Here is a 22,277-nt window from a genome sequence, read left to right as displayed (position 1 = left end):
ACTCTAACTTGGTGACAGTGCTTGTTGAACTTCGCCAAGACTACCCTTTCTCACCAGTTCTGTCTGTAGTAATTACAATCAGGTAAAGGAGGGTCTGGTTTTGGACATCTGGATTCCATCTCTGCCCTTTGCAGAAAATGTGAATCTGCTTTGTTTCTTCAGCAAAGATGTTCAAGTGGTGGTGAGTGTAAAGCAGTTGGGATGAAAGTCAGCCCCTCTTAATTCCCACTCCGGGTTGGAATGACTTACTGCATCAAGCAGAGTAGAATCAGGATCTTGTTCAGAAGTGATGGTAGGGTGGAATGAAAGATGGACAGAGTGGGCCATTGTCAGCAGTAATAAGATGGTGGTGAAGAGAGCACTTTAAGTCTATCTCCGCACCAACCCTTACCTAGATATGTGACCACAACAATGAAATCAAGGATACAAGCAGCTGAACTGAGCCTCCTTTGGAAAGTAGTCGGGCTCAGCCTCAGAGACTGGGTAAGGAGCTCTGCAGGGAGTTTGGTGTAGAGTCACTGCTCTTCTGTATCAAAAGGAGCGAGCTGAGGTGATTTGGGTATCTGATTAGGAGGCCTCCTGATTTACTTCCCTTGGAGGTTTTCCAGACACGTTCTACTTGTATCAGGCCTGGACCAATGGCGTTGGACCATGTCTTGGGGCAGATTCAGATCACTGAAGGGATTATACACATATCCCTTCCAGCCTCAGGATTCCCATGGAAGAGCTGGAGAAAGTTGCTGGAGAGAGCGGTGTCTGGGTAGCTCTCCTGAACCTGTTGCATTTGGAGGAGACTATGATTGAAGAAAGGAGAGTACTTTATCTTTTCAGCATTGCAATGATAGCAGTTTTGTAAACTGGCCCTTTTTGTAAACAGATCAATGCATTCAAACTTGTTTTCTGTTATATTAGGTGCTCAAACTGCAGGTTCTAAGCAGGAAAGACGTGGAAAAGCAGAGAAATAAATAAAACACATTTCACAATGTTTTTGTTTTTTGACGCATTAATCATTTACTCCAACATGTGTGTTTTTGTTCACATTGCTGCAAAGAGAAGATAAAACATAGACAGGCATTTATCTTTAAAGATTTGGCTGCAGGGGGCATTAACGGTAATTTCCAAAACATTTATAAAATCACAAAAGACAACAAGATAAAGTGCAAAGTCAAATATGAAAGAAATACTGCAATGGTTGAAACCAGTGATTTCACATTGCAACAGTAAAACTTTATTTTAATATCCAAGTCATACTGTTTCTTTTTTTTTTCGAAAAAGGACAAGATATGAGATACGTTTCTCACCAATAATGATAATTTATAGTCATAACAATAACATTTCACTTAATCTTTTTTCATTTTAGTTCCAAGTTTTGTATAAAACAACAACAAAAAAGCAATAAAACCAGTGGGCATTTGTAGGAGACGTTGCCTGTAACTCCAAACTCAGTGTTTCTAATCACACTCTCCCTTTGCTATGCATTTCCATGCAGTACTTACATGTTCTCTTTCTGCAGCCCTGTGCAAATGTAAACACACATATAACAGAACAAACTGTAACAGAGTAATACTGAACTGGTATATCAAGTCTGTCATATTAACAGTGGTTGATGCTGCATTTTGTTCTCTGTGCTCTTTCTTTATCTAAAAGGATGGGAGTATGTAGTCCAACTTACTCCTCTTTTTCTTTTCTTCAGTGCCAGCTAGTTTATGCTTCTTATATTCTCATTTTCACATCCTTATGCCAAAGCTCATTTTTTCCTTTCCAAGAATCCTTCTGCCGATCTGTTTATGTTCAGTCTAGGTCGCCTTCTTTGACTCCCACTCCTGGAAACCATGAGACAGAACAGAATAAAGAAAACATTAATACAGTATCTCTGTCCTTACATGTATACACACATACACTCATGTACAAGCTTGCAAAACGAGCATTAATAGAACATTCCACAAAACTGGACTAGCACAACCAGTTAATGTGATTGGAGTAAAAATTATTTTACAAGTGTTTTTTAATTTGGATTTAAACTAGCTTAGGAGCATTTTCCACTGTTTCTGTCCTGAAATTTGACCCTGACACAAGAAGCTGGTACACAGAACAAGAGGAAGAAGTAGGGTAATCACAAGGATAGTATGTTTTTTATTAGTACAAAAGGTGTGTAGCAGGTACAAAATAGGTTAATTTTAATGGCTCCCTTACAACAGCTCTAATTTGCTGTGAAATCAACTAGATCTTAATTTGTCTGGTTTGTAATATATGTCAACCTGAAGACATACTATACAAATAAGCTAAAAGAGGCAATATTGCAATTTAATGCATATACAGATATGCCTGTATGCTGTAACAAAGACAGCAGACCAAACTAAATGGCCCAGTTAAGCAATAGCCATAAACGGCCTTTATGAAGCCTGGAATTCAGCATTTGGCTGCAGTCCTATTGTTCTTTCAAGTGCTATAAGTGACCATGTTTGGACAAAAGTGTGAAGCTAGTAAGTGAAACTTTAAACCAGATTAATATCTTTATTTCAATCTGGTTTAGAATGAAATACTTTTTAAAAGTACCGAATACACACACTGATAATAATAGATTATAACTACAGACATAAATGGAATGTGGAACAAAGTGATTGACTTTCATGACCAAGTATGATGCAATCTGAATGAGTCTGTTGGAGCAGCTTTTTGCTAGCCAGCCTCCAGGAAATATCCATGGAACTGTTCATTAAGGTATTCCCTTGCTTTCATCTCTAACATTGGCTTGCTTTGTCTATTTTCTTTATTTTTATAATGTTCATCTACCAAACACATTCTCTTAACCACGAACATTCCCCAAAATAACCCAGTTCTGTTTCCAGCCCTAAATACTGTAACCCTCAAAAAGTCCCCATGAGGATATACAGTAAAAACAAAGCACATAGCAGGTATTTGATCATATTGTTTTTTCTAAATGAAGAGGAACATCCCAATTTACCAGTATCTTTCCAAACATATGGTAATGACACAAATACTCTACCTTTGCCTTTTGCATAACATTCCCCCTGGAGGAAGCGTAGAGAGATGGTGGTCGTTTACGAAGCTCAGATGCAGAGTTGATAGGAACAATATCATGGTTACCTTTTTCAACCTTTTTTCTCTGCGCCTGTACAAACACAAACAAAAACCATAAGAAAATGTTAGATTTAAAATAATTCAACCATTTATTAAATGCTTTTTCAGCTTTTTGGACTATTTTCAGTAAGAAGCAGCAACTTCCTGAAATCACAGCTGTGGAAGTTGCCAGGCAACCAGTGCAGACTACAGGGAGGGTCACCAACAAGCATGGAGACAAAGATGTGTTTTTTCCTCACAGCTTTCTAAAGTAATTATGTGAAAATCCATAATATATTTTATAAAATGTTTTGTCAATGTTTTGTTTATGGACATTTGTAGTGTGTGTCATCTATTTAAAAATAAAAAAGGAAAATTTTTTAGATTTATTGGATTTGGTTATGGAACTGTCACAATAAACTGAAAATATTTATAAAACTTCTCATTAGTAGTTCACAATTCAAATTTTTTAAAATATTACCTTGACACTGATGTTTGTGTCAGTAGGAGGACCCAGCGCTCCTCTAGCCAGTGATTTCTTCAGGTTTTCTTTTACTTCTGACAGTCTGAGTTCCAGTTCCACCCTCTCCTCCTCTTTCTGTTTACATAGTGTCTCCAGCTCAGCTAACCGTTTCTCCACACCATGACCTGCACACACATACACATGCATGCACGCAGACTCCTAATTAGGCCCCATTCAGTGTAAACAGTGCTGTGTGAGTGATTTCTCTCTGACCTGTGCCACTCTTCATCTCCTCCTTCACCTCTTTCTTCTCCATGCGGAGGGAGATCAGTGTATTTCTGAGCTCCTCCTTTTGCTTTTCCAGATCCTCTTTCTGACTCAGGTACTGCCTGGCATCTTCCTCTGCGCGCGTCTTCCCATACCGCCTGTACTGATTTACATCTACAAGAAAACAAAGCAGCATTTACATACAACAGTGTTGGTGCTGCTACATGATAAGAAGGGAAATCAATCATTTAGCTTCACATCATAATCTGCAGGAGTCAGCCAGCTGTGGCCACATTTCTCCCATGCAATTTTTATAAAGCGGGTCTAATGAATTATGAAATGGAAGGAGACTCACTGGAGGCGTGTCTCTTAATGGCGGCCTGTTGTTCTGTTTTTTCAGAGTCCCTGCTGGAGAAGGAGGCATGACGTCTCACCTGACCTGCCTTGCTCTCCACCTCCTCGTCCTACCAGATATGGAAAAAAACTGAATAAATTAACTAAATTTACTGAATTAGTTTTTCGTGTTTTAGCTGACAATGAATAATACAAAATATAAAAAAATGGGGGTGGGATGTTCTTATTTCTGCACTGGTCATAAATTATTTAGTTTTAAATGTTTATTGTGTAAATCAAATTAATTCTCTATTACAAAAAATTTCCTTCTGAGCACTAAGGATTAACATAGTTGCTAGTAAAACTGTTAAGTGAGCAACAAGAGTTGCTATACTTTAAAGATGAGGTGTTAAAAAATATTTTAGTCTATTCAGATGCTGTAAGTCTGTGCTAAATGTTTAAGAGTGTGGAGAAGATCATGAAGGACAATCAGTGCTAAAAAAGCAGACTAAGAATTGGAAAGCTTCAGATTTCCTAATGACTGCATGTTTTACTTTCAAAAGTCCGTCAAAGGATGTTTCTTACCGCTATACTTTCATAGACCTCGTCATAAGTTCTGAAGTCTACTGAAGCACTGCTGGAGGATGTGGCCCACCTACCAAAGTAAAGAAAAAACAGTATCAAAAAGGAGGTTTGTGTATGTCAGAATTAAAACTATAACTTTACACTGCTTCATTCCTTAGCGTCTCCCTGTACAAAAGGCAGGGAAAGTGGAACAAAAACTCTGGTTGGAAAGTGTTGGAAGTAACTCACAAGAAGGAGTGTCTGGCAGCATGCCGTATGTCAGTGAGAGTGTCCACGTCGATGTAGTCGTAGTGCAACTCTTCAGGGAGGGTGGCACTGCCAGTCTCGGCAAATAAAACACCCAGCCAGCGACCAAGATCTTCAGAGCAGATGGTCTGATGGACACAAAGACACGGACACAATAATTTGATTTCCAGAAAGATTAAGGGGTGGCATCTCCATGAACATTATCAAGATCTTATGTGGAAAAAAATTAGTCTCACTTGCAATAAACCTCTGCTAGGTAAAGATGTTCAAGGTCTTGTTTTATTCTGTACTATTTCCTTTAAATTAGAGACAGCATACAATTAGTTGGCAGCTAATTTACAACCATTATACCAATAAATTTCAACATTTAACTTGAAATGATAAGAGTGGATTATGTTTAACACATTTCAAACATTCACAATTACAGTCTTTCTATCTGTAATGATTATTTGATATATCCAAATGGCCATGCCTCTTTAAATATATTGTCTCTCTTGTGTGTTGGGCTTGCCAAACATCTGGTAGATATGATTGAACAGAAAAAAAAAAAAAAAAAAAAATAGAAGAAAGCTAATCTCCTTCAAAAACAGCAAAACGCATAAAAGTCCAGGGACAGTGTGAGAAAAATGATTGAAATAAATATAATTATTCTAAGCATTGCACCTCTAAAGCCACAAGTTCGTTGCCTCCTTGCATGATGCGGAAGGAGAAGGGATGTTTAGGCCCGAGGCCGCCTGGGACCACTTCTGCCCCCTTGAGAGGCACCACAATGATTGGGGGCCGTTGGTCCCCGGGGTCCTTCTGCAGGTACAGACTTCCAGCTCGCAGCACACACCAACGGTCCTTCCAAGAACCGCTAAGACACACACTGAGATAACCTGTACAGAGGGTTAGGTAAAATGTAGAAGAGATTACAGCCTTGTCAAATGTCTGCTACACTCATTTTTCCTGCCTGTTCACCTAAGCTCTATAGGATAAAAAATATTTTCCTGAATGTACAACTCGTGTCTATTCTATTCTATTCTACAATCCTTTAGCAGACGCTTTTATCCAAAGCAACTTACATTTGAGAGTAAGAACAACACAAGCAAGAATTCAAACAGGATGGGGCATCATAATTAAGTGATTGTCAGACTGCTTTGAGTCCAGTTGGACCCAGGTGCTGTCATGTAGTACTAGAGGCAGTACATATATATATATATATATTTTTTTTTAGTTTTTTTGTAAGTTATTTTGTTTAAATACAACATCACGATTTCATCAAATCAACTCGGGCATAAGTGCACACAGCTTATTCAGTACTTGGTTGAGCCAAAGAGCTGGACAAATCTTTCTAACTTCTGTTGAGTAGAAGAGTTAAGCTAAGTGCGGAAATGCTCCTTGTCTCTGTGTTTATTAATATTCTTTACATTAAGTCGTTAACATAACCTTAAAAATTACTGCAAAAACTAAAAGTACTTCATGCAATCTAAACATTTTTTACTAATGATCCACCATTAATCAGCCAGCCAATCAGTAGTGTCCTCACCACTGCGGGGATTATCATGGTGGCTGGAAGATGAGGGAGGCTCTCCTGGTAAAGGGGGCTTCTTTTTAGAGAAGGTGATGATCCTATTGATTTTCTTCCCTGCTGCTCGGCTCATCGACCCCGTCAGCTCAGAAAACGCACCGCGTTTCCCCCTGTCTGAAGCCAAACATACTCCAGATTAACATGATGTTGCCTCATCGCTGTTTTTGTGTTACATCAGCATTCTCAATACTTTTAACCTGAAAAGTGTTAAATTCCATGAAATTAAGGCTAAAATTCATATGCAGTAACTACCTAGATAAATAACAATATTGTGCAACTTTACAGATGTCTTTTATATATTCAACCAAGGTATTAAAGGCATTTGCTAATTCAATTCCATGTGTACTAGCTGCAGCAGGATTGTGTTCACCCAACTTCCTATGATGTCAGTGGGGGACAATTGTAGGAAAAGGACAGGAAGGATGTTGTATCTGCTTGTGTCTCGCTTCCTGTCTCTTCCTCTCTCTCATGTCTGTTAAGGCTCAGAACTGCCTGGTCAGTAAACAGCTTGTAAGAACACTGACACAACATGACTTTGTTTAAACTATTTTAGAACTTACATCATAGATTTCCTGGGTTTATCCTTCCTAATTTTGTAGAGCTAAATAACAAGAAAGATGTTTGTGTTTTAACAAGGCTCTTGAAAGGGGTTTATTTATGTGTGTGGACTCTTGTAGTTTTGGTAAATCATGGGAGTGAGGACAGTTTCAGAGAGTGAGGTCAGTAAGTTTGATTTCCTTTATGGACCATCTAAGTGATAAGTCTTTGTTAGAGATCAAAGTTAAGTAAGGAACTGGGATGTGAAGAATAATATTAATGTTAACCAATAATAATGTGTTTTGATTATTGTGGGCTTTTCATAATGACACTAAGAAGTATACAATATTGTATTTGTCCAAACTGGGTAAAAATAACACAAAGACCAGCAAGAACATAATAAATAAATTAAACTGTGAACATCCATCCAAAAAAAAAAAAAAAAAAAAACACCAAAAAATTAAGCATTAATAATTAAAGTTTTTAATTTATGATTATTAATAAACTGAAGTGAAAAATTAATGACAAATTAAATCATAGTTCTATATTAATTGTAACTGTATCACTGAAAATATTTATTTTAGTTACATAAATGAGGAAAATATTAGAAAAATGAAGTATTCCAGCAAATAGCTTGAGTAGGCAGCATGTTCGCAGGTGTGAGACGTGTCACACCATTCCAGAAAAAATATATAGCATTTTAATGAAGGAAGCTGTGATCACTCTGAATTTGTTTCAGAACCCTTTACTGTCACAATTTAATGCAAAGGGTATACTGTGAGTGTAATTTTTAAAAGTAAAACGTGACTCCATAAATATCAGTAGAAAACCTCTCAACATGTGGAACGGAAACCACTTTAACGTAGCCAGATGTTCACTTCTGGTGGCGCTACTATAAAAAGTCTAGCCCATAAGGCAAGTCAGAAAATGAAGAAACCTGTTTCAGAAAAAAGAAATGAACATTCAAACAAGAAATTATCATAGTAAAATTGGATTTAACTCTCAGTATTTATGAAGCCACATCCCCCAACACACTACTCTGCATGCTGAGAAATAATTCTAAAGCAGTATCTCCATCATTTAAATGTGACTGGGGCAAAAAACTACTATAAGTCATGAATTGGCAACATCGATGTTCTGGGTTTAAGTGCAGATCCTTCATTTCAGCCTTCCTCTTCTCTTCCAAATGTAACAATATTGAGAGATATGTATTACGAGTCCACCCACTCAGCATCTCGCTAAATTTACAAAAGTAAATTTAAATAAATAAACCTTAACACTCCACTAACATAATCTGTTTCACTCTGAGATATGCTACATAGACTAAGAAGTCTCTCTTACAAAACACTTTAAAAGAAGTTGACATTTGTGAAGCAACTGACAAGTCCTCCAGTGTCCCTGCAATGATATTTTAGACCATATGGGAAAATCACACACATAAAAAAGAAACTGAATGTTAAATCTCACTGAGTCATTACATGTTAATAACTGCTTGTGAGATTATACCTACTTAGTGAGTCAGTGGTATCTCGGCCTGGTCCTTGTGCAGTAGACTGACTGTCTGCTGTTGGCATGCTGTCTGAGTCGGATGCCTGTCTGTCAGACTGCAGCATCTGGTAATGAATGAATGAATGAATGAATGAATGAATGAATGAATGATTTAAAAAAAAACATTTTTAATGGGCAAATCATTTCAACAAAACATCACTGGAGCTATATTTTACTGGGTGTACTGAGTGTAAACTATTATTCTAATGTTGGGTGTAACTGGTGTGCTGTATAAAAACACATTAAAAGTTTTGGAAAATTGAACTAGCTCAACTTGACAAATAGTTGTGTGATATGCAGACTGAGACTCAAAAGTGACATAATTACAACATTCTGCTTAATTTACATTGAGTCAGACTGAAAATAAACTAACCCTAATAAACTAAATTAAATCTTAATTGGGATTACTCAATTAGATAAAGGGTTTTAAAAGTTAAGACTGAGCAAATCTTGGGATAAGCACATGCAAAAACACTAAAAATATACTGTCATTAAATAAGTTGTAACTCACACACAAACACACACCTTGTCAAGTTCCAGCTTCCTCTGTATAATGGGAGAAGTAGATCCATTCAGTCCTTCAGTGTTGTTACACTGGCTGCAAACATCATGAACCACCTGGACCCAGGAATAAAATACTTTCACTTCCAGAAGCAACATTGAGTTCTTTCCGTTCACCATATTTTCCTGTGTCTTCTTCTGCTTTTGTCTGTCTCAACGCTAGCCCTCTGATAAATGTACCTTTAGCCATCGCTGTGCTTGTTCTTTACTCTGAACTGCTAGAACAAGAGCTTCGCCTCCAGGCAATGAGAAGCGCAACTCGTGCCTCTTTTTCCGGCCTTCCTTCGGAACATAGATGACATTGCAAAGATTCAGGGGGAGTTCTGTGTGGGGAGTGGTCTCCTTGATGCTCTTGTAACACTATAACAGAAAGAGAGCAAGATTCAGATATAAATGCAGAAGGAAACTACAAGCTACAGTCACCTATAAAGAAGAAAAAAAAAAAAAAAAAAAAAAATATTTATATATATATATATATATATATATATATATATATATATATACTGTATATATATATATACACTACCGTTTAAAAGTTTGGGGTCACTTCCCTATTGAATCCCATGGCAAAGTGACCCCAAACTTTTGAACGGTAGTATATATATATATATATATATATTATATATTTTACTTGTCCTGTCCAGCATTGTAGCAAACAGAATGATAGTCTGACTGCTGTGTTGTGCCGAACAAATTTGCTTTGCCAAGAGGAACTTTATGGGTATGAGGCTCCTTTTATATGAATATTTAAATTAACACCATTAATTGTTGCATAGTTTCACCTGGAGTTTATTGTCTCTGACAACTACTAGCTGTTTAGCCCACTGGCCAAAGCGTTTCTTTCTCAAAAGGAAGGCACAGACGCGGCAGTCTCTGACTGGTCCATCTGGGTTTTCCTCAGCCGTCCATCTCTGAGATGAGTCGCGCCCCTTGGCTTCTTCTTCCTCTTCTTCATAAGACTCATAGGAGCTACTCAGAGCATCTGAATCATTGTCTGGACATCAAAATACCACAACGGATTAATTTACAAATCCTCCCCTGACAAATTCTGAGTCATATGCCTCAGTAACTATTGTAAAACAAAGCAAGACTGGGCAGGCTCACAAGAGTTTTTAGGAGGACCATTAATCCTGGTGGTGGGGTAGTTATTGTCAGCATCTTCATAGTAAGCATCCTCCTCAATAGAGTTCCTCGAAGCTAAGGAAGGGAACATTTGTGAGAGAAAAGAGAGAAAGGCTGATTGGTTATAGTTAATCAGATCAGTGAGGGTATATGTGAACATAACTGATGGATCATACTGGTTGTGAAGTACTGTGGACTGGATCCAGGATCTAGAGGAACAGCCTCTTCATAGTAGTCATCAGGAAGAGGTGTAGTTGGCAGGGGAGGAGGTGTGTCAGTTGGTGTCTGATGAGGGTAAACCAGAATTGTGGATGAAAGCACATGAGAGGCAAATACTGTGGTGGATACATGGTGCAGAGTTAATGACTTACAGATTTATTGGGATGAGTTTTCTCCTCTTCATCTTTGTGCTCTTTCTGCTCTACTGGAGATGCACTGAGCATGTTCAAGTCACAGTCTGGTAAAATAACAGATGATAGGTTGAATATTATTATTAATTATTCATTATTCATTATTATTATCTTATTATTTTATAGAGGCTGTGGTACTTTGACTGAAAATATATAAAAATCAGCAGAAATAATTAGAAACTGGACTGGTTTGTTGGTATATGGAAGGTCTACTAACCAAAATCCTCAAACAGAGACTCTACGAAGCTAGTGCCGTTTCCATACAGACAACTGTTCATGTAGACATCTGATCCATTGACTGTAGAAAACACAAATTAAGAGTTTAAAAAAAAAAAAAATCAGAGTTAGGGTTATTGATTTAAGCTTGTGATGAAGTCACAATAAAAGCATCAGTGCTAAGCTATGTCCATTTTAGACTAACTTTATAGAGACCTGCGTAAGGTAACAAATGAATGCAGGCTGGAACTTGTAAATATTTGCACTAAAAGAGTGAAAATGAGTGAAGTCATAAAAAGTCAAAGTCTGACACCTTCTAGATTCTCAATGAGTTTGTTCAGGGCAGCCTGAGCTCATTATTACTCTTGTCAACAATCAGGTCATTTTGTGTGTCCCTCCTTTTGACCTTGCCTCATTATCCCCTGTAAACTTTGCATTTCATTATCCTCTTACATCAATCCCTTTATCCTTTCTGGCTTCCTGCACACTTCCAGATAAACAAGGCTTGGCTGTAAAGGCCTCAGGAAGCTTTGATGATACAAATGCTGCATTTTGTTTCCAAGCAGCAGTTACTGGAATGATGTATTGATCAGTTCTAGTCGTGTCAAAAAAGCCAACCAATTGCTAAAGAATGTGAAAAACAAAATACTGTAAAATTTAATTCTGTAATTAAATAGACCCTACGCACATTACTCAGCTATATTCTTTTTTCTTTTATGGGTGTGTATGTGTGAAATCGTCTAACACTATATTTCCCTTTGTAATATCATGTTTGATGGTTGTTTTGTTCTTGGTAAAAGACACATTGACTGCTCTCTGTGTGAAACAAAATGAGCTGCTGCTTGAATCCTAATCATGTGAGTAAACCCCCATTTAGGCAGAGTGAAATTACAATTTAGAAACAGCTTTACAAAAGCAGATTTATGCTTCTGAATCCAATGCATTTCACTATAGAAACAAATGCAAGAATATTCTTTGCTCTGTATGAATACTATTGGAAAGTAAGTTATAAGTACTATGCTAGTCAGGAGTCTTTATCTGTGGGCAAATTGAAGAATTGAAATTAATGCTTTTTGAGTTTTTGCTGACATAATGGTTTTGCTATGTTATGCCAGTTATAAAAGCAAATGTGTCAGCTGAAGAGCAGTTATTCATTCAGTTTAAAGAGTTACATTTTTTGCATTTTATGGAATAATTAAGTAGAGAAATAGATGTTATTTGTGTATATTATGCAAAAGTGTGTTCAATTAGCGTCTCCTTCATAACAGAACAGGTGGCAATCTCTGCCAACAGCAACTGCCCAACACAATAACTGATAAATTAATTTGTTGATTCTATAATACTTTTCCTTTTAACAATTAAGAAAACACCTTTCAGTTAAGTGATCCATACCTGACAGTTGCAGTGAGTCCAGAATGTTTCGTATGGAGGCCATCTTGTCAGCAGTAGCAGGACTGACCGTCTCATGGTCCAGCATCTTCAGCAGTGAGCTGAGCTCATTCACAAGGCGCTCCATCACCACTAGCAACCACAAAACCATTGATTTATTTAGAATTGCAGCAAAAGCATTCTCTTTGGCATAAGTCACCTTCAGCTCATCATTAAATATACCCCTATCGCAGCCCCTTAGCATAGCTAAAATTCTTATGCTGTTACACCAAGTGCATCAAATATCAATTTAACACATGCATGCGAGGCCCTTCAGGCCAGTACAAGCAGAACTGGCACTTGACAAGGGGCATGAAGTCCATTTGGAAAGCCTGTTGCAACAGCTGACAGATAAGATATTCAACAGCCCCCCAAATCACCCTACTCATGGACAGGATGGAATATATTTTGTTTTCTTTAAAAATGAACTCTTTTGTGTTCAACTCTGACATCCTGTGTGAATTTGTGTGTATGTGAATTTGTGCATCTGTTTGTGTGTTTTGTTGGCCTTGACATTGTTCCAAATGCCGTGACACACTCACACATCCTGCTTGCTTAGAGCCGACAAAGAGGAAAAGAGGAGGGAAGAGTCGGGGAGAAAAGAAGGTTAGGTGGAGAGGGCAGGAAGCTTCCTTCCCTGAAGGAAATGGAGCCAAAGTAAAGATGAAGAACTTTTGCTGGACTAGAGACAAGACAGAACACAGTTTCTAAATTACATGTACCACCTTGTTCGTTCATTCACTTGAAGTTTGTAAGGAAAATCTTAAACCACATGCTGGCAATGTTTTCCTGATATGGCTTTTGATTAAATACCTTTTAATTTTACCACTGGAGAGATTAATTTAAAAGATTTTGATTCTGAAAGAGTTTCATGATACTTTTGAGTTTCAATTTTATTCCCAGATAATGACATGCTCTTAAACCTAAACCTGTGCTTATAATATGGTCAGCACTTCTACTGTTTAGTATCACACTTCATAAACATTTTCTGTAGAAGTGCTTCTCTTTTTGAGTTGAGTTGTACTCACCAATTTTCAGTATTGCTAAGCTTACCAGAAATTTACCTTGTTAGGCTTATCAGACGCTTGTGCCTCTTGATATAGTCTTTTGTGGATTTTAAATTGGGTTTAGGATCATTATTTTGCAGCAAAAATAATCTGTCTTCAGTTTTTCCGCAAATAGTGTGATAATTGCAGACTTTATTAGAACTCAAGTAAATGTTTTTGGTTTACCGGTGAAATGCTCCTCATGCTAATGCATTTTCAACACAAGGTCAGTGCTTGATCTATCTACCTAGTTTCAACATTTGGAAATATCTGTTCTGATCATGAATTCTGCACCATTTATTCTGTGTTAACAGAACTGTCTAATTAGGCCCAAACAGTTCTATTTTTACTTAAGGTGCCCCTAGAACATTTGTTTGAGGATAATGTACAACATCGAATTTTCACAGTTTTTCATTCTATCAACTTCTTTATGAGGGTTGTACATGTGCATGTGTCCTTGCACAGTAGAATAGTGCAACATCACTCCCACTCATCTTTTTCAAGGCCTTTCTTTTGCATTTTTTTCTTTTCTAGAAATTCTACAAGCCATTTTCTCTGAAGGTTTTCTTGATCTCCAGACCTCAACTTGACCTCCACTGCTCATCTTAGGTGTTGTTTCTTAATTACTGCTCTTTGTTAAGTTCTTCACATCCTTCTGTGGGATTAAATTAAGTATGTTGGAACCAGTTTGAAAAAAATTTACAAAGCTTTAAAACTTGAATCATCTAGCCTTTAATACAACTTTTGAAAGTCATTGCCTAACAAGAAAATTGTAGACAAGTTTTCTAAGAACTCAACTTTCTTGGATTGTCCACCAGAGCTTTGCATTGTGCTCTGTGGTGGCTGCTGGTGTCACACACACACACACACACACATGCATTCACACACACACATGCAGTCACACACACACACACATTTATTAAATGAATTTCCTTAATATTTTCAACTCAATTAACACATGTGCGGCATGACAAGCCCCAAACATGTGATATAAAAAAGTGAAAAAAAAACTAGTAAAACAAACAGCCAATGATCTGTTTCATCAACAGTTGTTTACTTTGGGTGATGCTGCTGTAGGACTTTTATCGCTGCTGCACAAACACTTACAATTCAATGATAAAAGGGAAAATGTGGTTTTATCCAGATCATCAGTTTTACCAGTTTCTTCATCAATGTTGGCTGTTTAACTTCAGTCATCACATCTGGTGGTTTTATGTCAGAAATTTTAAACATGGAGACAGTTGGTGAGATGATGATATATGAATTCTGAATTATGATCTAGAACATGGTAGAGATGATTTAGAATAATATATAGAAGTCATTACATGCTGCACTTACTGACCATTGGACATCTGATGTTTACCCAAGGGAAGGTCAGTTAACACTAAGTATTTGTAGCATCGGCTCTTTCTGTTGATAGAATGCAGTAAAAACAGGCAAATTTTAAGCATAGTTGCAAATGGTGATTAATTATGTTTAATTATGTTTATGTTTCTTTGCCAACTCTTTCTACTTTTTACTCTTCTTTACTCTTCTGCTTACTTTCCTTACTTTTATCCTCTCTGTCAGGTCCAGCATGTAAATTTAGTAAAAGACAAAAAAAAAACACGTATCAAGAGGAGCCTTATATCCATAAAGTAAATTTGTTCAGGACACCACAGCAGCCAGACCATCATTTTGGTATCAGGCTGGACAGGACAAGTATAAAAATGTGAAAAAAGTGGATATAGAACATAGATGGATGGATGAATGTGATGACAGCAACATATGGAAAGGTAAGTGGTACTAAAAAAATCTGCACATAAGGGACATGGCTGAAAATCAATAATAGATGTCTGTGATCTTCAAGCTTTCAGGCCGCACTGCATTAAAAACAGGTAGGATTCTGTGATGGAAATCACTGCATGAGTTCAGGAACACTTTAAAAAAAAAATCACTGTCTGTGAAAGTAGTTCGCTGTTCTATTTAAAAATGGAGGTTAAAGTTCAATATGCAAAGAAAAAGCCACATATGAACACAATCAAGAAATGCCATTGTTCTCCCTGGGAAAAATATAATTAAAAATTGACTAAGGCAAATTGGAAAACTGTTCTGTGATGAAAAATAAATAAATAAATAAAACTGACATTCCTTTTTGGAAACTATGGACACGGCATCCTGTAGACTAAAGGAGAAAGGAACCATCTGGCTTGCTAAACTTAAAAGTCTGCTTCTCTTAGGACAAAGGGGTACTCTATGATGTGCCAGGATCTTTGGAACTGGCACATTTGAAATGGCACAATCAATGTTAAAAGGTACATACAGGCTTTAGAGCCACATATAATCCAATCTATGGCAACTGTTGAGCAGCTAGAATCTTTTATCAGACAAGATCAGGGCAACATCAAAAGTCCAACAGCTGGTCGCCTCAGTTCCCAGAAGTTTACAGACTTTTGTTAAAAGAAGAATGGATGTAACACAATGGTAAACACCCTATCCCAGCTTGTTTTGAGATGCCATTAAAATCAACATGTGCTGATGTTTTTCATGAAATACTCAAATGCTCAACATGTCTTTTTTATGCTTTATTAGGACAACAGAATTCAAGGAACTGTAATGACAGATTTCATTTAAAAAAATCTGTCATTACAGTTCCTTGAATTCTGTTGTTATTTACTTTTGGCACAACTTTTTTTAACCAGGGTTGTATTTACAGTTACAGAAATCATGCATAAACATGTCCTTGTTACTGTTTTGTCTGGAAATATTTTATTATTTGATATTGAAAAAGTAGAATTTACAATGCCATTTCACCCAAAATACGAAACAAAAACTTTAAGAACACTTTTGGGAAGAGGCTGGAAAACCAACAAGGCTCCACCATAAATTTTCTCGACAAATGTTGTGAAAAGCTGACCCATAGACCACCTGTCCTGTAGAATTGGAAGCATGATAATGAAAATATGGCTATTTTTTATGGCTCTTTTGGAAAGAATTACTTCAATAAGCAAACTACAAAAGCTCTAGGCTTGCAGATTTCTGGTAAAAAAAAATGTAAATGCCGAAACATGAAGTGCAGCAAGCAAAAAATAATAAATAAATAAATTTTAAAAATATGCACTTGTAAGGAAAGAACAGTGGAAATGTGTTAAGCTGAACTAAAATCAAAATAATCCCTTTTTCTTTCACACAAAGTGGATACGAAGATACAGTGAAAGGCTCTCACTCTCCCTTAAGCCTCTTCCGCACCCCCCATCTTTCCAACAATACACTATTGTCTCTGCAAGGGCCAAAATTAGATGACCACAATGCTCGGCAAGACCAGAGCAAACAATTGTATTGTCAGAGTCAGAAACTCCAACAAAAACAAAACAGGAACTAACACAGTCACACACAGAGGAGAGGCGTGGTCCAACACAGCTGCGTCGTCTCGAGCCATGGGCATTCAGGGTTAAAGGATAGAGCTCCAGCAGCTGTCTGTAAGTGTGTGTGTGTGTGTGCAGCTGTAGCTTCCTGTCTAAGCTGTCGACATAGGCTTCTCTCCACTCCTTCCTGACCTCAACTCTCTCTGTTATCCCGCTGTGAGCGTCGCCTCACCTTCTCTGTCTTTTCCTCCCACTTTCTTCTTTTTTCAACTTCTGTCTCTGCAAACTTTCCTTCCATCTGCTCTTTACATTCTCTTTCTCATCCTCATTTGTTAGTCCCTATCCTCAACATCCATATGAACTTAATGCAAAGCTTCCAATCTGAGAGGTGGCAGGTCTGTTATATCAGTGTCCAGTCACTAAAACAACAAGTGTTATCAGTCACAAAGGAAATGGAGCCACAAGTCGGCTGATAGAGTTTAAAACTGAGCATTCGGTCTATTTTTTGTTTCAGTAGTCAAGGCCATTTTTTCTTAGGGGACCGGAGGCTTTACAGGCTGAGAATCAGCTGTTCTGGAAGCTTGTGGTTGGTCTCACCCACAGAGGGATCTTTGTTACCCCCCCTTGTTACACACACACACACACATAAAACACAAATGCCACATGTTTCTTCTTCAAATTCTTTTTTTACTTATCAGTCATTAAATTAATCAAAATGGTACACACACACACACACACACACACAAGAGTGTCTCTTTTACTTACTAATCAAGCAACCATACAGTCACAAGAGTACTAAGGAGAATAGGTTTGTGTGTGTGCTGTTACATACATTTTTGTGTGTTTCCTGACTGACTTCCTGACAGTGGCCAGTCATGAGACCTGGGCCATGCGACTATCATTTGGACTGATTTAGCGTGTTTGGTTGCAGCTCGAAACAAAACAACTACTGCTACTGCTGTTTATCTCACCAAAGTAGTGCTTATGGGCAGCAGGCGGACAGAGAAAAGAGAATGTCTGTCCTCCTAACCTGAGGCTTTTATTCCCATCCATTACACGTTTAACCCATAAATTAACACAAATCCAAGGATAAGCACCTCCTTGACTTGCATTCGCCATCCAAAATATCCCTCCTGGTTAGAAGATTGTCAAGACTTCAAGCAGAAGTGCAGTATTGATGCAATGAAATGACTTGCTTGTTGTTTCCATAAATTTAGTTGCCTCAGGCATGCAATTAGGGGGGCTATATACTTCAAGTAAAGATAAATTTAAGCCTTAAAAGTGCATGAAACAGTTGTTTTGCTCCTCCTCCTTCCTCCCCCAAACTCTCAGAGGCTCCAAGTGGTCTCTCTGAATCCCATACCTTCTCCTCCACTTATTTCTTCCCCCCAGTTTCTCACTCTCAGATCCTTTCCTTTTAACTTCTTACCCTCATCTAACTCCTGTCTCTTCTCCAGACACCCATCCTCTTCAGAGGGAGGTCAAAGTTCAAGGCCTGGCTGCCCCGGCAGCTATGGCCGAGACAAAAGTCTGCTTCAGAGAATCAGCATCCCGTAATTCATATTTTCATGACAACAGTACATGGTGTCACTGCTTGCCTGGGGTTAGCCTTCAGTCAGACACTTTAAAAAGTCCACAACCAATCTGGCAAGATCTGTAAAATGGAACAGCTGTGGGAAAACAGAGGAGGAATTCTCTTTTCCACATTCTTTTAGTATCTTATCATTTTCTGCAGATAATAAATGGTGAAGAGCTACAAGACCAGATGATGTGGCACTGATTTGGCTTAAATGAAACCCCAGACTTTTGTAGAACTTCGATTTTATCAGGTAAAAGCCATTGGTTATGCTCCTCTAAGTAACACAGTTTTTATTTGTATGTATTTTCAGAAAATCTGCAACACAATATGCAAATTTTTGCACTTTCCCATCCATTTTTGTTATGTGACTATTAAGGGACGGCCCATCAACCAGACAAGATTCTTCAGAGAAAGCTGCAGAACGAAAAGGTACAACATTATGATGTACAATGCCAGTCAAATCTCGAGGAAAACATTTGGTAGAAAACCTGATTTCGGAGAACACAGTGGACAATGAAAATTGGGACTTATTAACCCAACATGACAACTATGTGTTCTTAGAAGATTTCTGATACCAGACTGAAGTGCACTCATAAGTCACGTGATTTCTGATTATTGTCATTGATTCACTAAAGCTGTATCCACCCAGTTGTATCTGTGCATATTTCTAATTTATCCACATAATGTAAAAACAGACAGATGTAAATAATGAAATGATTTTTGCAGAAACACTGACACATGGGACAGGTGGCATGTTGGTATAACAATAAAAGATAAATAGTGTGTGCAGTGAAGTGGAAATAACTTCACTCAAAGCACAAAGAATATATAATTACTGACAGAAATCCCATGATTTATGAAATTGTCACCAGCAAAACTCTTCCCAGAGCATATATTGTGAAATCAGTAGTTCAAGCCTGTCACATACATAAAATTAAATGGAATTAAACATGATTCTTCTGATTTATCAGCTGTGCAAACAAAACTGCCAAATCAGACAATTGACAGTTTTCAACTGTAAGTAATATGATCCAGTGATTTTCTTCTTTAATAAAGGGATGCTCTCATCACATCGGCTTAGTTTCTGTCTAAAACAACTCAATATTTTACTGAAATTTAAATCATAAGAGGAACTGTAAGGCAACCATGTTTGAGGTCAAGGTCTTTAAGACTTTTTAAACAGAAAGAAATAATATGGTTGTGTGAAAAGTGTTTCAAATGCAATTAACATTATTTTGTTTTATCAACCTGGCCTAAAAGAACAGAAAAATGTGTATGATAAGAAAAGATATATTTTTAAAAACCCAAATTAAAGATTGTATGAAAATGTTGCTTTTTTATCTTTTTTGTTTGTCCAGACTTAATTAAAATTCCTCCTGTTTTACATGAATTAATTATTCTGTTTTGTTCCACTTACAGCTGCACACATAATTTTGTCATAAATAGGCTTAAGTACGTATTTTTGGATGTCACTTTCATCTTACTGTAATATTTTAGCATGCCACAGCAGGAAAAGCACAATTTTCTGTGATGTTTCCGGTAGGGCTGGGCGATAGGAACCAAATCTTATATCTCGATTTTTTTTACCTGAATCACTATATACGATATATATCTCAATATATATATATATATATATATATATATATATATATATATATATATGTCAAGTAACCAAAGAGACAGCTCTAATTTACAGCCTTCAGTGCTAAAAACACTTTTATTGAGGATCAGCAGCACATGTGCATTAAAACAGCTGACTGAAAAATAAAGTACCTTTATAATAAATTAAATACATCTAAAACAAAATAAATTAAAAATACTTTTCAGTGACCATAATAAAAATACAGGTGTGCAAAATGCAAAAGAGAAGATGCTTCTAACTCAAAACAAGCTATCTCGATATAAACGATATTCCCTCCTTCTATATTGCGTCTGATAAAGTCTCAATACATTTGAAAATCTCTATTTATTGCCCAGCCCTAGTTTCCGGGCCCCAGCATTGTGCATGGAGTTTAGTTTTACACTATTATTCTGAGACATGTAAAAAAAATAACAGAACAGAGGTTAATGCTGAAATCGTACTTTTATGGGTAATCAGTTTTAGTAAAAACAAGTAAGCCCATTGCCAGATATCATGTGGCGTGACAGAAGTGATTAATGACACATATAATAAGTGCTCTGAGAAACCATAGCAAATTATTTGAAACAAAGTAGATTTATGATGTCCATCACTGACTATAATCACATGACTGATACGATATAAATTAAATTAGTGAAATTGGGGATGCATTCTGCCCTAATAGGATTTGTTTCAATAGTGTCAAGTTCATACCAGATAAAATAAAGTAAAATAACAAAAAGGGTGCTTAATTTCAACACCTCTTAATTTCAGCAAATCATACTGGAATGGTGAATAAAGCCTGAATTTAATTAAGCAATTTAACTGCAATAATAAATGGATTTATTCCAGTTTTGTATAACCTAATAAATTGTGCATGTTAATTCACTAACTGCTCGCTGATCAGATGAACTAATTAAACAACATGATGGGGGTTGGCTTTGAAGGTGGGCATTGATTTTACTTCAGATTTACCAGATTTTCAGATTAGACTTCATCATCACCTGGTGTCATATAACGCAGCTTCCTGTTCGCAGCCTTGTGGCCTGAAGGGCTTTAAACAGAGCAGCCATTCAGCTGCTGCTGCCTCCTCTCCAGCAGCGCAGCTTCCAACAGGGCACTTCTCTGTTGGCATCAGGTTGCATCACTATACCTGAGGATTCCTCCTCCATTCACACACATACAGCGCACCAATCGGCGTGTGGCTGTATGACATCACGCCAGCGTACTCCAACAGTGGAACAGGGCGCGAGGCGCATTCGGTTTGTTTAATAAGAGGACACTACCGTAACGGTCCGTTGATTTATATATATATATATAAATATATATATATATATATTTATATATATATATTTTTAGCGTGAACTTATATTCAATAAACACATATTTTATTCTTTTGTTTTAATTATCCTTTTACCACATATATTCAGTGTTAATAATAAGCTATTTAATCATATATCCTTTAACCCTTTTAGACATTCACTGTTGCTCTCTACGGACGTTTTGAAATAAAGTTCTCAACATATGAAAAGGCTGCTTGTTGAAAGACTGTTACTTACCGCTCTGGCGTTTGGAGTCCATGTCACCTGAAAACGTCTTTATCTTCCTAATTGTTTCCAGTTGTAATCCCTTTGTCGTTTCATTTAAAAAGTAACTAAGAAGTGAAGCGTGTTCCCCACGGGCGCCGCGGTTATCTGAGCGGCCAAGTGAGTCACAGTCACAGTGACCGCTACAGTTTACAGTTTGACTCGGCGGTGGCTTCTTCATCAGCCACGACTTCGCTGGGTCCTAATGCCGGTGCTGTTCTCAGCAGAGGTTCCGTCATTCCAGACAAGATGAAATCCCTAAAAACCCGCGAGATAATTGCTCATTAGTGGCGCTAGTCAGCGGTGGCACGCACGTTCATTTACTAACTGTTTAATTTACTTCCATTTAATTTAGAAAAACATCTTATTCCCATTAACCTATGCTGGTCTACTTCTTTTGTTAATATGAAAAAGTGAGTATTTGTATGCAAAATAATTGATTCCTTTAGAAAAGGTGGGCCCTGCTAGATTATAAAGTAGCCCCTGATGTATTACCATAAACTTCCAGCAACAATAAAATGCTTTTTACATAGACAAAAATCCATTAATAATCAAATGATCAGATTGCCATAAAGATGCAATAGTTACTGTTATCAGTTTACCACGGATTAATTTCACTATTTGTAAATGTTAATTAATTTATTTCCAGCTAGTTTCTAAGTTTGAGAGGAAAAATCAAATAAGTAGATAAATAAATATAGTGTATCATTTGCCATATAGTATAGCAAGTACCACAG

The 22,277-nt window shown here is 37.2% G+C and overlaps 1 protein-coding gene across 1 annotated transcript; it reads right to left on the bottom strand.

Annotated features, from left to right (window-relative positions):
• Positions 1–397: 397 nt before the first annotated feature.
• On the bottom strand, positions 398–21,647 carry LOC121654902 (actin filament-associated protein 1-like 1). The gene is made up of 19 exons (XM_042009259.1): positions 21,514–21,647; positions 12,332–12,460; positions 10,941–11,021; positions 10,685–10,770; positions 10,490–10,598; positions 10,296–10,388; positions 9,974–10,185; positions 9,372–9,551; positions 9,156–9,248; positions 8,593–8,695; positions 6,504–6,659; positions 5,639–5,853; positions 4,958–5,103; positions 4,730–4,799; positions 4,167–4,275; positions 3,818–3,985; positions 3,563–3,729; positions 3,008–3,133; positions 398–1,823 (listed from the first exon to the last, which is right to left on the bottom strand). The coding sequence occupies exons 1-19, from the start codon at positions 21,533–21,535 to the stop codon at positions 1,797–1,799; spliced, it is 2,292 nt and encodes a 763-aa protein (XP_041865193.1). The 5' UTR covers positions 21,536–21,647; the 3' UTR covers positions 398–1,796.
• Positions 21,648–22,277: the final 630 nt, after the last annotated feature.

The sequence above is a fragment of the Melanotaenia boesemani genome, chromosome 15, assembly GCF_017639745.1.
Source record: "Melanotaenia boesemani isolate fMelBoe1 chromosome 15, fMelBoe1.pri, whole genome shotgun sequence".
Taxonomy (NCBI): domain Eukaryota; kingdom Metazoa; phylum Chordata; class Actinopteri; order Atheriniformes; family Melanotaeniidae; genus Melanotaenia; species Melanotaenia boesemani.
Note: the sequence above shows the minus strand (reverse complement) of the source record. Positions and strands in the feature narration are given on the sequence as shown.